Source organism: Sylvia atricapilla, chromosome 2 (genome assembly GCF_009819655.1).
Source record: "Sylvia atricapilla isolate bSylAtr1 chromosome 2, bSylAtr1.pri, whole genome shotgun sequence".
Lineage (NCBI taxonomy): Eukaryota > Metazoa > Chordata > Aves > Passeriformes > Sylviidae > Sylvia > Sylvia atricapilla.
Genome location: NC_089141.1, coordinates 9,195,071 through 9,210,000, shown reverse-complemented (window position 1 = coordinate 9,210,000; position 14,930 = coordinate 9,195,071). Strand labels below are relative to the sequence as shown.

Here is a 14,930-nt window from a genome sequence, read left to right as displayed (position 1 = left end):
TCACTGACACCAGAGACTATTCCTGCTCCAAACTCTTCAGGGTAACGAAAGATGTGAGGAAATGATCTAACACGAGGGGGTGAAGTGAGGATAACTGGCTTTTTATATAGGCAGCTGATGAAATATTAAAGCAAGCAGTGAGATGGAGCAGCCCTGGGAAGCGGCACTTACTGGGAAGAAGTTCACCCTGCCAGGCACATTTCCAGACACAGCTTGGGGATACAGCTGCTTTCCCAAAGGGCTTGTGCCTGGAGCCTGCAGGGCCTGTAGCTGGGCAGCTCTGCTTCCCCAAAGCCCAACGTGAGTGGTTTCTGCAGAGCTGTAAACAGTGCTGCTGCAGCCCTGCCTGGGGAACTGGCAGGGGGCTGGGCTGTGTGTTTTGTTTGCACAGGCATTTTTGGTTCCCAATTCTTGGGTCTCTCTGTGGGTTTGTCAATCTTAAGTGCTGGATGAGCCTGTTTTAATTAAAATTCACGTGTCTGAAACCAGGAATGGAGTTCAACAGCACTTCAATTAATTAGAGTTCTGCAACTTTTTTTTTTTCTTTTTTTTTTTTTTTTTTCTTTTTTTCTCCTTTATCCCCAGTCACAGAGAGACAGGATAGACACTTGTGGTGCCTGTTGAAAAGTCCCCAAACTGCTCAGCTGCAGCCGCTCCTCAGCCCCCTGCTTCCTCTGGCTCTGACTTCCAATATTACCACTGCTCTTTCCTCTCCCTTCTCTCCCAAGAGCACAGAGCAGGTCGCAGCTTTCTGTCGCAGCCTGCATGAAATGAACCCCTCTGACTGCAGTGCTCCCCCCCAGGACTGTGCAGGGCCCCAGCTGAGCACCATGAGGCAGCTCACGGACGCTGACAAGCTGAGGAAGGTCATCTGTGAGCTCCTGGAGACCGAGCGCACCTACGTCAAGGTGAGGGGCTGCGGCGTCACCTCTCCTGCTCTGCTCTCTTGCTTTCTCCTCTGCTGCCTCGTGTCCCTCTCTGCTGGTGGACTTGCATTCAGTTCTGCAGTCTGGGCCTGAAATATAAGTTAACCCACTGAAAGAAGGCATTTCCAAATGGCTGGTTTTGTTCTCAGATGGCTTAGCTGGTGTGCAGTCGCTGCTCGCTGAGATCTTGTTGATTTTGTAGCTAGAAACGTGTAAATGTTTCCTTTTCCTGTCTGAAATCGTGTGAGGTCCAGCTATTTCACGTTGTGTGTGAAAAGGAAAAATTCTCAGATTGTTTTTTGAGAATTATTAAATTAAAGTTCTTAAAAATTCTCAGATTATTGTGGATAGTTACTGTAAATATCCAGAGGCAGTCCGAGGGACCAACATGGGAATCTTTTCCTGAATTTTTAGGACTTAAATTGCCTGATGGAGAGATACCTGAAGCCTCTACAAAAAGAAACCTTCCTCACACCAGATGAGGTATGTTGACCTTTGCTTGTCGTTTTGCCAGAGAGCTTCTGCCTGCCCCTCCACTCTGCCCACCCAGCCAGGCTTATTTGGCTGAAATTAATTCCACTGAATTCCAGTTCTTTCAAATAATGGATTAAGTAGAGCATCGAGGTGCTGCTCAATAATGTCTGCAGCTTGTTTTTTCCTGACATCACAATGATTATACAACTGGACTGAGAATTGCTGCAGGTCTAGAAAACACAGTTTAGCCTCAAAGTGATATTTTCAGCATTCTGCTTTTTTTTTTTTTTTTCTTCCTTTTATTAGCTGGATGTTCTCTTTGGGAATCTGACTGAAATGGTAGCATTCCAGGTAGAGTTCTTGAAAACTCTGGAAGATGGAGTAAGGCTGGTTCCAGACCTGGAAAAGCTTGAAAAGGTTGAGCAATTTAAGGTAATAATTGTTTACTTTCATATATGAAAACCACATTATTTACATTGTCTCATTGTTTAAATTTTGAGACCTTTAACACTCTCCATTTTTCTGACCATTGCCACTGTTCATGTAAAAACCTGCATCTGCTTCCATTTAAGATGAATTTTCAACTGATGCTGGTGCTGCTGAAAAATTATCCTGCTGCAATTGTAGTTTATGCTACATTTAGCCATATAGAGCACTAGAAACCATGTGCTTTTTGGTTCTATTCTTGCCCTTCTGCCAGATTTCTTGCCTTGAGCTGTCAGGAAATGCTAGAAATGGAAAGTTACATAAAATCTTCGTCCTGACAAGTCTCATGTTCAGGAGCCCTCTGGGGCTACAGATCGGAACAATACACGGAATTTTGTGTTTCCAGTTTCAGTCCGTGGTGGCAAATACTTCTGCTTTTCAGCAGGTGTGCATCTTCACAGGTAGGAATGTAACCTGCAACTCTGTGAGCTTTATTTGAAACCCAGGGAAACATGGGAACAAATTCCATTTTGTTTAACACAGTGGTACTGGTGGTGGAGGCATGGCAAGGAGATGACAGAATGTTTTTCCATTGGGGAAATTTCACTCTGGCTTTGAGCACCACTCACCTTGGTAAAGGACAGGAGTAGTAGTAATTATGATAACGATAATAATAATAATAATAATAGTTCCTCTGACCCCTGTGTGCTCTGAGCTGTAAGGGAAGAGTGCCAATGAAGGCTCCTTCCAGAGAAAACTCCATCTCCTGAGTGCTGCTGCTTCCAGCTCTTGTCAGAAAAACTGCACCATGCTCCCTTTTAGTTCTGTCTCTGGGTCTTGTCTGAAAGCAGCTGAGTGTGAAATGTGGGACTCTGCGGTTTCAGTTCTGCACTTTGCTTCCCCCTCTCCCACTCAGTGTCCCCAGGCTGCCCACATATGGTCTCAGCCCCTCAGCAGGTGCTGTCTGGTTCCCAGGACATTTTGGGATTGTGGCTGACCCTAAACACCACATTTCCAAGCATGAGTGTTGCCTGCAGCTCCTCTGTGCCCTGATCACTGCAGGGTCAGACACATCCGGTCCTCTCTGTGGCCTCTGGCCAGTGCTGAGGTCAGTGAGGTTTTAAGCCCAGCTCTGGAGCTGGGAGCTCAGTTCCTGTGGCATTAGTGCTGCCTCCAGCACGGGACTGGGCTGATGATGCTGATTACAGAGGCTGAATCCACACACCATGGCTGGGCCTGTGTCGTGGGGGATGAATCAGGGAGTCACAGAAGGGTTTAGGTGGAAGGAACCTGCAGGATCCCCCAGTTCCACCCCTTCCACTATCCCAGGTTACTCCAAGCCCTGTCCAACCTGGCCTTGTACACTTCCAGGGATGCAGGGGCAGCCACAGCTTCTCTGGGCACCCTGTGCCAGGGCCTCCCCATCCTCACAGGGCAGAATTCATTTCTGATATCCCATTTAAACCTACTCTTGTTTCAGTTTGGAGACATTCCCCTTTGTCCTGTCACTCCAGCCCCTGTAAATAGTTTCTCTCCGTCTTCCTTGCAGGCTCCCTTCAGGCCACACTGAGGTCACCCCAAAGCTTCTCCTGTCCAGGCTGAACAATCCCAGCTGTGCCAGCCTTTCCTCCCAGCAGAGCTGCTCTATCCCTCTGCTCATCCTGGTGCCTCCTCTGGGCTCACTCCAGCAGTGATGTCCTGGTGTGCAAACACACTGAAACTGCGTCGTCCTGTCCTCCAAAAGCTGGGTGGAAGCTCCAGATGACCTGGCTGAAGGCGAAGTAACTAAATGTAACTTTTTACTGATGCTTTTTTCTCTTTGAATCACAGAAAGTGCTGTTCTCCCTGGGTGGATCCTTCCTGTACTACGCTGACAGGTTCAAGCTGTACAGTGCCTTCTGTGCCAGCCACACAAAAGTCCCCAAAGTCCTGGTCAAAGGTAAGCGCCCCTTCCAGAGCTCTCACAGCCACTTGTTGGTTGTGGTCAGTGCATCCCAAACCTCTCAGGGCAGGAATGGGGGCACACAGGTGCCTGGCTGCTCTCCAGGAGCCTTTGGAGCAGGGAGTTATGTCTGGAGAGGCTCTGTGCTGTGGGGGTTGTGGGACCACCCCTTGGTGACCCCTGAGCAGCTCATTACAGCACCTGGCTCATCCTGCTTGCAGTTGTTCTCTCCCCACATTTTGGTTATTCTCCCTTGCTGTGTTTAGTTTGTTTCCAGTCACGTGGGAAGTTTTCCTGAATGGAATCACATCGTGGCTCTGTGCTCTGTGCTGATGGCTCACTGTGTGCTCTGGAACCAGGAGTGCTGGCTCTGTAGTGACCTCTGCATCCTCCTGGAGTTTGTGCCAGCAATCTTTGCTGGTGGGAATCCCATGGAAGCCTCAGCCAGTATGGTGGAGCACTGGCAGCCACTAGGAGAGGATCAGCCTGGGAGAATGTTTTATGGGAGTTGGCGAATTATTTTAGCCCTCTCTCCTCTCTCTCCTTCCTCTTGCTTTCATTCCAATTTGTCTGAGAAGTTTCCATGTCAGAACTCCCAGCAGGGCTTGGCTTGCTGAGCCAGAGATAAAAGCCTGTGGTCTGGCTTCTGGGCCAGCTTCCTCCCAGGGATGTTTTCCCCTGTGGAAGTGTAAATCTCCCGGAGTCACCAGCGCTTCGTGCAATTCCTTTTTGGCCAAGACCTTAAACAAATGAATGGTTCCAGTTGTAGCAGCAATGCCTGTGAGGGAGGAACTCTTGTTTTTCAAACATCTCAATGTCTGACAGTCAGAAATTTTGATTTACGTTTTTTTTTTTTTTGTTTCTTGGTTGGTTTGGAGGTTGTGTGTTTTGGGGTTTTTTTGGTATTTTTTTCAGTGCACTTTTTCTTCTTTGCATTTCAGCTTGTAAACTTTTATTCCCTGTGCTGCAAAGAATACTTGGCAGCTCTATGGAATACATAAATAAATGATTTGTTGCCAGTCACATCCATGCTTTCTTTTGGAATGACTCTGTTGGACCCTGATGTTAAAGCTGTAGACTAGGAAGATCTGGTTATTTTGCTTTTCTTTCCACTGCTGACTGTATTTATAAATGAGAAAGTTTTATGCTTGAATTATGGCATAAACTGAACTTGAAATCCTATTCCAGAGATAAATCTCTTCAAAAGCCTGGGAGTGTATTTCAGGTGTCACTTGGTGTCCTCAGCTGAGGTGCAGGTGGCTTTTGCACTTGAAATTCTAGTTGCTTTATGGAAATCAGGTGACTGCCTGCAGAAAAACTCCAACCCCGGCAGGAGACATGACTCCAATAAAAGCATTTGTGTGGAATTGCTCCTGCACTGAATAATTTGTATGTCTATAAATACCACCTCCTCCTTCCCTCCCTCCTTATGCTCCAGTGGAGGGAGCAACAGAGAAAATGGCAATTCTATAAATTCATAGCAGTCAGGTAGAGAAGATGATGGCAATCAGGTGTCCAGTCTGCCTGTGCTCCCAAAATCTGGTGCATTAGTTTCAGTTTACTGCTCCTGCTTCTCTCCAGCTTTGGATGGTTCCGGTGACTCAGTGCTGCATTTTAAGGTTTAATGAGGTAACAAGGACCAGACTTGCCAATATTGTGGGTTGCACCATGGCTTAGAAGCAGCAACTTCTCACAAATGTCCAATTTGAGACTTTGCTTAGAGGGAGCAGATGATTAAAACAGTTTGTGCTGCTCTAAAATAGTTGTCAGGCCAGAAGTACTTACTGCTGTCTGCAGCTTCTCCCAAGAGGCAGCTCCAATCTCTGCTCCCTGGGACAGGGACAGCACCCAGGGAAGGGCTGGAGCTGGGCCAGGGGAGGGTTAGATTGGATTTAGGAAAAGTTTCTTCCCCTGGAAGGTGCTGGGCACTCCCCAGGGAAATGGGCATGGCCCCAGAGCTCCAGGAGCCTTTGGACAGCACTGCCAGGGATGCCCAGGGTGGGGTTGTTTCAGGGTTTGTGCCGGGACAGGAATTGGACTGGATGATCCTGGTGGGGCCCTTCCCACTCAGGAAATTCAATCATGGATAGTGAAAGTAAAAATTGCCCATGCTGGAGGTGGATGCCTGCTGTAAAATCCTAAATAGCACATCCAGGGAGAGTGTCAGTGACTCAAATCCTGGAGGGCGGAAATCTAATTCTGCAGGCCCAAGAAATCTGCACTTCCTTACAAAATGTCTCCAGATAAACCAATTTAAACCTGGAAAAGTTGCTTTCTCAGGGCAGCAGTGATGATTTTTCATTGATCCACTGCCTTCCTTTGAACCTTGCAGCCAAGACAGACACTGCTTTCAAGGCATTCCTGGATGCCCAGAACCCGCGGCGGCAGCACTCCTCCACCCTGGAGTCTTACCTCATCAAACCCATCCAGAGGATACTCAAATACCCCCTCCTGCTCAAGGAGCTCTTTGCTCTCACTGACGTGGACAGTGAGGAACATTATCACCTTGATGGTAAGGACTTAACCCCACTGGTCTCTGGTTCACCTCTGCTCTTGAACCTCCTCCCCTCCCTTCCTCTCAGAGGGTTAAAATCCCCTTTCACTCATTCCCTGTCTCTCTTCCAGTGGCCATCAAAACAATGAACAAAGTTGCCAGCCACATCAATGAAATGCAGAAAATCCATGAAGAATATGGGGCAGTGTTTGACCAACTCATAGCAGAACAAACGGGGGAGAAAAAAGAGGTAAAAATCAGGTTTAGAGAGGAAAGGGCTCTTATTGTGGTGCCAGTATTTACCTTTCCTGCTGTGCCATTGAAGTAGATCCTGGTGCGAACAGATAAATCCCAGCTCAGTTCAAGACCTGAACTGAATTACATTGATACTCCACTGTGGGAATGGTGGGATTACATGCCCCTGAACTGGGGATGATTCTCAGTTTGTCACTCTGGGGAACCATAAGGACAAAAGTCTGGTTGCTGCATCTCCCAGCAGTTTTGGGAGCTCCTTTCTTAGTCTGTTCCCAGCAGTGTAGTGTCCATAGAGGAGCCTCTGGGCAAAAGTCAAGAGCCACAGCACCTGTGGGGAGAGGATGCTTTGACCACTGCACCTGATGCAGTCTCTAAACTTTACCCTAAACTGAATATGTGCTTAAATATTCCAACAAAAGACAAATTGCTAGGGAGAAAAATGGACAAAGGGGAACAAAAGGCAAAGAAAACATCTGGTTTTGACCCAGATTTCCAAAAGCTGGACTCTTGAGTTTAATTTACCCTAATTTATGCTCATTAATCAGAGGGTTACATGCATCTGTTTGCAATCTGCTGATGAAATACTCCAGGAGTTTGCTGGGGGGAATTTTGTGCAGGACTAGACTTGATGCAAGTTTTCTTGAGCTGAAAACTCATCTCAGACTCCTTGAGCTCATTCAAAGCCTTGGTTGTTGGTTTTGGCAGGTTGCCGACCTTTCCATGGGGGACCTGCTCTTGCATAACACAGTGATCTGGCTGAACCCTCCTGCTTCCCTGGGCAAGTGGAAGAAGGAACCTGAGCTGGCAGCATTCGGTTTGTATCCAAGGACTTTTATTTCACATGCCTTAAAGCATATATTGAATGCCTAACATTGTGCCTGAGCAGATAGTGAGAGTAACTGAGCATGGCCTTCCCCAGGACTGGGACTTAAACATGGGCTTGTCTCTCTGCTGCAATGCTCAGTTCTGCTCTCTGGTAGTTTTCCTGCCTCAGGTGAAAGGTTTGTGTGCTTGAAAATAGAGGAGACCCATTTCAAGCCTTTTGGACTCTCTTGGGGAGAGGCTGTGGGAGCTGGGCCTAGTCAGTGTGGAAAAGGGAAGGCTGAGAGGGGATCCATCAACCCACACAAATATCCCCAAGGGCTGTCAGAGGATGGTGCCAGGCTCTGCCAGTGACAGGATGAGGAGCAGTGGCCATGAACTGAAACATAACAAGTTCCACCTCAACCTGAGGAAGAGCTTCTGTCCATGGAGGGGCCAGAGCCCTGGGGAAGTGTGGAGTCTCCATCTCTGGAGATATCCCAGAAATCCTGAATTCCTGTGTCACCTGCTCAGGTGACCCTGCCTTGGTAGGAGGGTTGGACTGGGTGATGTCCAGAGGTGCCTTCCAACCCCAGGTATCCCAGGATTCTGTGATTCTGTGACTCCATAGCTTTTGTCTCTGACTTCCTCCTCCAGTGTTCAAAACTGCCGTGGTCCTTGTGTACAAGGATGGTTCCAAACAGAAGAAGAAACTCGTAAGTGTGTGGGGACTGTTCGGGTGATGCTGTGGGCATTTCTGGGGCTGTGATGGAGTTTTGCTTTCCACAAAGCCCTGGAGCTGGGATGTGCTCTGGCATGTGTGTTCCCTGGTGTCTGAAGGGCTGGGTGGGCACAGCAGGCATTCCTTTATCCCTTGTTGCCATGCTTGCCACATCCATTCCCTACAGTGTGGTGGATTGCCCTGGATGAAGATGTCACTGGAGTGTGTCTCTTGGCTTAGGTTCTTTGCTCAGTGTGTGTGTCTGAGAGCTAATTAATGTCTGTCACTTCACACAGTTCCCTGGGTGCTGTGTGCCACCAAGCAAGTGCTGGCTGCTCTCAGCTACATCACAAATGGCTCAGGGATTCCACTAGAGTTTGGGATTCCAAGTTAAAGCTGAGCTTGGGAGTGCTCCAATGGGGGCACAGTCTATAGTGATATAGGGAAACCAGTGATCCCTACCCATGGCATAAACCAGAGAGGGATTTGAGGTGCCTCATGTGGAAAGGCAGCTGGCACAGGGTGACTTCAGAGTGAAATGCAAAACTCCAATGTGTGTGTGTGTGCCCTCAGGGCTGGGCTGGGTGACTTTGGAGGGCATTGCTAAAAGCTGATGGGCCCTAGTGCTGCCCTAGTGCAGATTTCAGCAAGCTCTCCACAGAGAGGCCCCTCAGGGAGGTGATGGGGTGGGAAAACCAGGATTGCAGCAGGTCTGTAGCTGGGAGCCCTCAGCACAGAGCTCAGGACTGTGCCTGCCCTGAGGTGTCCCGTTTCCTGACAGTGTTTGAAATTCTTCCAGGGAGGATCACACAGAGCCTCCATTTATGAGGACTGGGATCCGTTCCGGTTCCGCCACATGATCCCTCTGGAGGCGCTGCAGGTGCGGGCCCTGGCCAGCGCAGGTAATGTTACCTCAGCTGGGAAGCTGTGGCCTTCACTGGGCAGGGAGCAAAGGCTTTGGAGTTACATGTGAAGGTAGACATGACATTCTGCTTGGTTTTCCCTTCAGATGCAGAGACCAATTCTGTGTGCGAGATTGTCCATGTGAAATCTGAGTCTGAGGGCAGGCCAGAAAGGACATTTCACCTCTGCTGTAGGTAAGTGGGTTTCCCTGTTTTCCATGGCAGCTGCATCCCTGCTTACCCCTGCCTTTCCTTCGAGGCAATCTGGGAACAGCCAATTAGGGACAGTGAGGAGAGAGTGTTAAAACCTTACTTCTGGAAGGCAGAATTTTGTACAATCTCTGAAAATAAAGGCATGTAGCTTGATCAGCTTTGCACCTTTTTGGGAAAAGCCTTATTGCAATTTTCCAGCTAAACTGCAGCACTGGATCTTTATGGCAGGTGTTGTGTTCAGTTGGTTTCTTTCGTGGCACCAGGTCCCAACCTCTGCACTTGGGACCTTGAATGGGTCTGCCTTTCCTTTAATAAACATCCATTGTTGTGCTGGTGGTGGTTGCTCTGGTGTGTTTTTAGGGTTCAAGTAGAGATTTTGGAAGACAACTTCATCAGGATCCAACAGAGCTGATGCCAAGCCAGTTCCTAGTTGTAGTAAGAGTTGGGGGAGCTGTGCAGCTGTGGGGTGTGCTTGCAGGGACAGATTGAGCACCATAGGTCACTGGATGCCAGGTCACAGCCAGGTGTGGGTGGCACTGCAGGGAGAGGAAACCTCCAGAGGGCTGAAAGGCTGCATGTTTTATTAATGACCTGGGTATTGCTTTCCTTGGATGCCCACTGCAGTGACCGTGGATTTAGCTTTGCTTTGAAAATACTGAGTTCAGTGGAGTCTTTTCTGGGGAAGCACCTTCCAGTCAATGTGCACTGTCTTAAATCACAGAACTGGCCATTATTCACCTCATTTGCAGCCAGCTTTTTTAGCAGTTCCCAAGAGGTAACTCTGTCTTTTGTATTCCCACCTCTTTTTCAGCTCTCCAGAGCACAGGAAGGACTTCCTGAAGGCGGTGCACTCCATCCTGCGGGACAAACACAGAAGACAGCTCCTTAAAACCGAAAGTTTGCCCTCATCCCAGCAATATGTTCCTTTTGGTGGAAAAAGATTGTGTGCTCTAAAAGGTGCAAGGCCAGCCATGAACAGGGCAGGTACTGTAGGGCTACAGACTTTCAAGATCCCAGTAACCCCAGCACCGTTGTAGGACACGTGGTGGTGTGTGTCACTTGTATATTAGGATTAGTATTCTTTGCTGTGTATGTAAAAACTGCTGGATTTCCATGCTTCACTTCCTTGAGAGCCTTAAATTGCGTCTTATTTCCCTTGCTTTGCACTCGGGGCTCAACTTCAGAGCAGTGCTGCTGGCATGGAAGGGAAATGGGATTCCTGGCAGTACCTATTGGCTGTGCACTTTAACCTGAGCTGGGGTTCAGCTGAACAGAGCAGAAGCCATGTGATTCTTAAGTGTGTACAGAATTTTGAGGTGACCCAAGCACTTTGGAACTAAAATGCACAAGGAAAAACAGCTCCCCGAGCTTGGTTTGAAGGGCCAGCTGTGGGTGTCCTCTACCTGAGCCTTTTCAGCTCAATTGAGGAGCTCATGTTCCTCCTTCCCACATTTGGAGAAGCCTGCACTTGGTACTCTTATTTTTGTAATGGCCTGTCCCAAACCGTGGATTTTTCCTTTTTAGTTGACTTTAGGCAAAAGCAGTGAGAAAATCCCAGGGAAAAGCAGGTTTTCGTTTTCAGAACTCTAGGTGTTGGAGGGAAGAAACATTTGCTTCCGACTGCAAAGTACACGGCCCAAAATGCATGTTTTGTTCTGGTCTGTTGTTTATGGCTTATTGTGCTCATTAGATCCAGCGCTGTAGACAAGCAGGATTTCTGTTCCTCCTTTGGCCAGGGCAGGCCAGACCAACACCAGCTGAGCCCAGCTTCTCACTCGGGATGCTGCTGGCCCTGATTGCTGTAGGTGCCAGACCCCTTTTCAGTTTGGCTCTGTGGGGCATTTGCCTGATGAATTCTGCAGGGATTGAAATCCCACCTTGGAGTGCAGACCTCTCCCTGCACATACAATTTGGAACTGCTGAGCCCTTGTACTTAATGCACCTTGTGAGGCCCAGGGACATTAAAATGTCTGCCTCAAGGCAGAGCTGGGTAAATTCATCCTGCAGATGCTGAGGTGCTGTTGAGTGCAGGGGAGCAAACTCCAGCCTCAGAGCTCTGTGTGTGCCCCTGAAGCACTGTAGTACCTGCAGGGCTGCCAGCTGCAGGATTTGCTCTTGCTTGGGAAGATGTTCTGACACAGAAGATGGGAATTTGCTAATTGGGCCAGTGGCTGAGTAGATGCTGAGCAAGGAACTTGTGATAGCTCTTCTGGGTTGGGGGATTGTTTTTTCCCTCACCCAGCAGGGAGGAGGTGAGGAAGGGAGAAGCAGACCTTGGACAGGGCACGTAATTCCCTGTAAATAACGCAGCATCTTCAGCACTGAGGTGTAGCCACAGGGAAGGCTGTGGTTCTGCTCTGAGCCCAGACAGCTTTCCCTCTGCAAGGTGGAAACTGTTGGATTTTGTGGGGCTGCGAGCGAGGAGCTGAGCTGAGCAGGTGGCCGTGGTGCTGGCTGGCTGCCCGGGCTCAGGAGGAGCAGCAGCTGGGGGCCTTGTCCCTGGCACGGTGGATGTGAGCACAGCCGCAGGGAGGATGGCAGTGACCGGAGCAGGCTTAGCTTTGCCCGGGGTTGTGCCGTGTGTGTGTAAAACACCTGTGGGCTTTTATCTTTGTGTGTGCAGTGTCAGCCCCCAGCAAGTCTCTGGGGAGGAGGAGGCGGCGGCTGGCCCGAAACAGGTTTACCATTGACTCGGAGGCCGTCCACGGCAGCAGCCCCGAGAAAGAGCCCGCGCAGCCGGCGCAGGGAGGGGACACTGACCGCTGGGTCGAGGAGCAGTTCGACCTGGCGCAGTACGAGGAGCAGGACGACATCAAGGAGACCGACATCTTGAGCGACGACGACGACTTCTGCGAGGCGGCGCGCGGGACGCAGCGGGAGCTGCGGGAGCGGCTGCAGGCCACGTCCCTGGCGGGCGGCCGGCGGCCCTGCCAGGAGCGGCTCTGCCCGCCCGGGGACGCGCACGCCGCCAGGATGGCCCAGCTGAGGAAGCAGGCCGCCCTGCCCGCCATCAACGGCGCCGCCGAGGGCCACGGCGAGGAGGTCATCTGGGTGCGGCGGGAGGACTTTGTGCCCGGCAGGAAGCTCAACACGGAGCTCTGAGGCGGTGTCCCCCCCTGTCCCCCCCGTCCCCCCGATGATTGATTGCACACTTGCACACACCGTTGCGGCAGCTCCGATGTCCGAAGCCATGCGGCCACTCCTTCCTTAGGCAACTCCAACGCTCCGAAACCGGGAATGAAACAAGCTCGAGGTCCTGTCTTACGTTACACAAGGGCTTTCACTCTTTTATTTATTCTAAAACAATCAGGGGCTGGAATTGAGTACGGGGAGGACATAATCACTGGAAAACAAATCACTCTGGATGTCTTCACCCCTGGGCAGCGAACGGGCTCCGGCAGGAGCGCGGGGACAGAGGGGTTGGTGGCTCTGAAAGCCGTCGGTCGTAGGCTCATCTCCTTCACAAGGAAACTGCCTTTTTAACCTGTACAGTTGCAGTATTCTGACCCCCTTTCCCTCTCTAAATGTAAGAGAATATTCATGTATTTTAGGAATGCGTGAGGAAAGGTTTGGGGTTTTATGTTGTGTTCGGTCCTCTCGGTCTGTGGCTGGTCTAATTTAACGTTGATGTTGGAAGCTCTAGTTTTACATATTCTTGTAAAGATGCCAAACTCTCTTAAAAGAGATCCAAATTTAACACTTGAAGAAGTATTTTTTTGTATTTTACCTGAGATGCAGGGGCACAAAGGGGTAAGAGATTTAGGGTAGCTCCACGTCTAGGATACGAGGCTAGCTTTTTGCAGAGGGTTAGGAATGGTGGTTTTATATTAAAATATGAACTGGAAACTCTTATTTAGGTATAACTTTCTTCAGGAAGAGGTTTATTGTATATGTTTGAGACTGGAGTTTAGTTAGCTAATAAAAAGAATAATAAATAAAATGACATGACTGAATTGCAGTGGAGCAAAGGGATTTGTTGTGTGCCCTTGCTGGAGCCCCACAGATCCCTTTGCTCTACTCACTCTGGCAGAGTCTGGGCTTAGGGGACAGGGAATTTATGGCCAAAAAACTGACCTCACCCACTCTCCTTCCATGGGTGAAACTAGTGTATTTTAATTCCTTTATAAAAGCTTTTCCATTGCAATAGAGGGTGAAAAAAGTTCTACACAAGTAAACTTCTTGAACATTTTAAATCTTTTATTTAAACATCTAAAACAGGGTAAAATGTGACTAAAATCTCGTGGTTTTTAAGTAGACTTCCAAATATGAAACACAAAATAGCACTTTTTTTTTTTTTTAGGATTTATATAGCTTTCCCCATTGCAGTCTCACCTATAGGAAAAAAAAAAAAAGGAAGATTATATGAAATTTTGTTCTGTTTTGTTGGTATCTGTTGATGTTTGACACATCAGTAGGTACTTTGAGAACCTGAAATTTTATAATAGCCTTAGGATTATATTTTATAAAATCCACTCTGACTATATTTTAAAGCATAACGAAAATTATCCCCCTTCCCCCCAACCATCCATGAGTGTCTGTGTGTCCCAGCTGGCATCTTCCCCTCACCCCCTCCCTTCCTGGTTTCTGGTGCACTATACTCGACTTCTGAAAGCTTTCTCTAGTAACTTTTTGCTATCTCCTGGTTTCTTTTCATAAGAGCTTTAGAAGAGTTTCTACCCCCTTTGTATGATCACCTGGTTGTTTTTGTATCATCACCTGTCGGTCATGTCCCACGTGCTGGAGGGTTTGGCTGTCCTGGGCTGCTCCCAGAGGATGCAGTCAGCACTCAAATACTGGAAAGGCTGGTACTGGGAAGGTACCGTGGCTCTTGTACATAATGTCATGACATGTCTATGTCAAAGGTTCTTATATATTTCTTTTATAAGCTGAAAGAAGGTCTATTTTTATGTTTTTAGTTCTATGAATGGAACGTTGTAAATGCCTGTCAGAAATAAAATACTGGGAAAAAAACCAAATCAGTAGCTGCAGAGAGTGGTGTGTGGAGGCCACACGGTCACGTGGAGCCTGGCCCAGGAGGGCTGTGAGCTGGAAGGGGGATACCTGGGAGGAGGTCCCACATTCCCAGCTGGTGTAGCTCGGGAAGGAGCCCTCAAGTAAGGCTCTGCTCCTGCTTTGGTGAGAGGACAATTCCCATTTCCCTTATGGCATCCATAACCAGCATTCCTGGTGCTTTTCCAAGCTGGTCACAAGGAACCTTCAGGTGAGTATTTTAAAAAACGAAGTAAAAGCAGCGAATTCCAGAAGCTGCCCAGCCTCTCTGTGGCCTGTCCCTCTCCCTTTGGGGGGCTGGCTTTAGCCCAAACCCTGGGGGTCTGCTCTGGGTTGGTGTTTGTGCTTCCCTGGCCCCCGGAGAGCTTGACTCCCCCTGCGCTCCCGAGGAGCACGCCAGTGCTGAGGCAGGTGAGTGCTGCCAGGCCGTCCCTGCAAGGGCTGCTGCACACAGGGAGGAGTTTTGTGGGGAAATCAGGGACGGCTGGCACTGCCCCGGGGCTGGCATGGCACAGGGACAGCACAGGCACCCCACAGACACTCTCTGAGGGATGACAGAAACGACACAGGAGGGAAATGGCATTAAAATGGGGTGGGGATGTGTGCAGCCCTTCCTACAGCATCCCCTGCAGCAGTGCAGTGCTTGCTGCTTCAGGCAGGGTTATTTTCAACTGGAAAGGCTTCCAAGGCTCCTCAGGAAGTCGGAAAATGGTGAAAAGAAGACTGAGGGCCTCAAGAAGAACGCAGCACTTGAGTGGTGACAAGT

At 49.1% G+C, this 14,930-nt stretch overlaps 1 protein-coding gene across 2 annotated transcripts in view; it reads left to right on the top strand.

Moving 5' to 3' along the window:
- Positions 1-14,130, top strand: part of TIAM1 (TIAM Rac1 associated GEF 1) — a 71,891-nt gene extending 57,761 nt beyond the window's left edge. For both annotated transcript variants that reach the window (XM_066340746.1, XM_066340747.1), the window contains 12 exons: positions 729-908; positions 1,341-1,409; positions 1,707-1,832; positions 3,657-3,765; positions 6,101-6,280; positions 6,394-6,512; positions 7,223-7,331; positions 7,976-8,034; positions 8,839-8,941; positions 9,049-9,136; positions 9,966-10,138; positions 11,778-14,130. In XM_066340746.1, the coding sequence (XP_066196843.1) occupies positions 729-908; positions 1,341-1,409; positions 1,707-1,832; positions 3,657-3,765; positions 6,101-6,280; positions 6,394-6,512; positions 7,223-7,331; positions 7,976-8,034; positions 8,839-8,941; positions 9,049-9,136; positions 9,966-10,138; positions 11,778-12,256 (1,794 nt within the window). In that variant the 3' untranslated portion in view covers positions 12,257-14,130. The remainder of the gene's footprint in view (positions 1-728; positions 909-1,340; positions 1,410-1,706; positions 1,833-3,656; positions 3,766-6,100; positions 6,281-6,393; positions 6,513-7,222; positions 7,332-7,975; positions 8,035-8,838; positions 8,942-9,048; positions 9,137-9,965; positions 10,139-11,777) is intronic.
- The last annotated feature ends 800 nt before the right edge of the window (positions 14,131-14,930 follow it).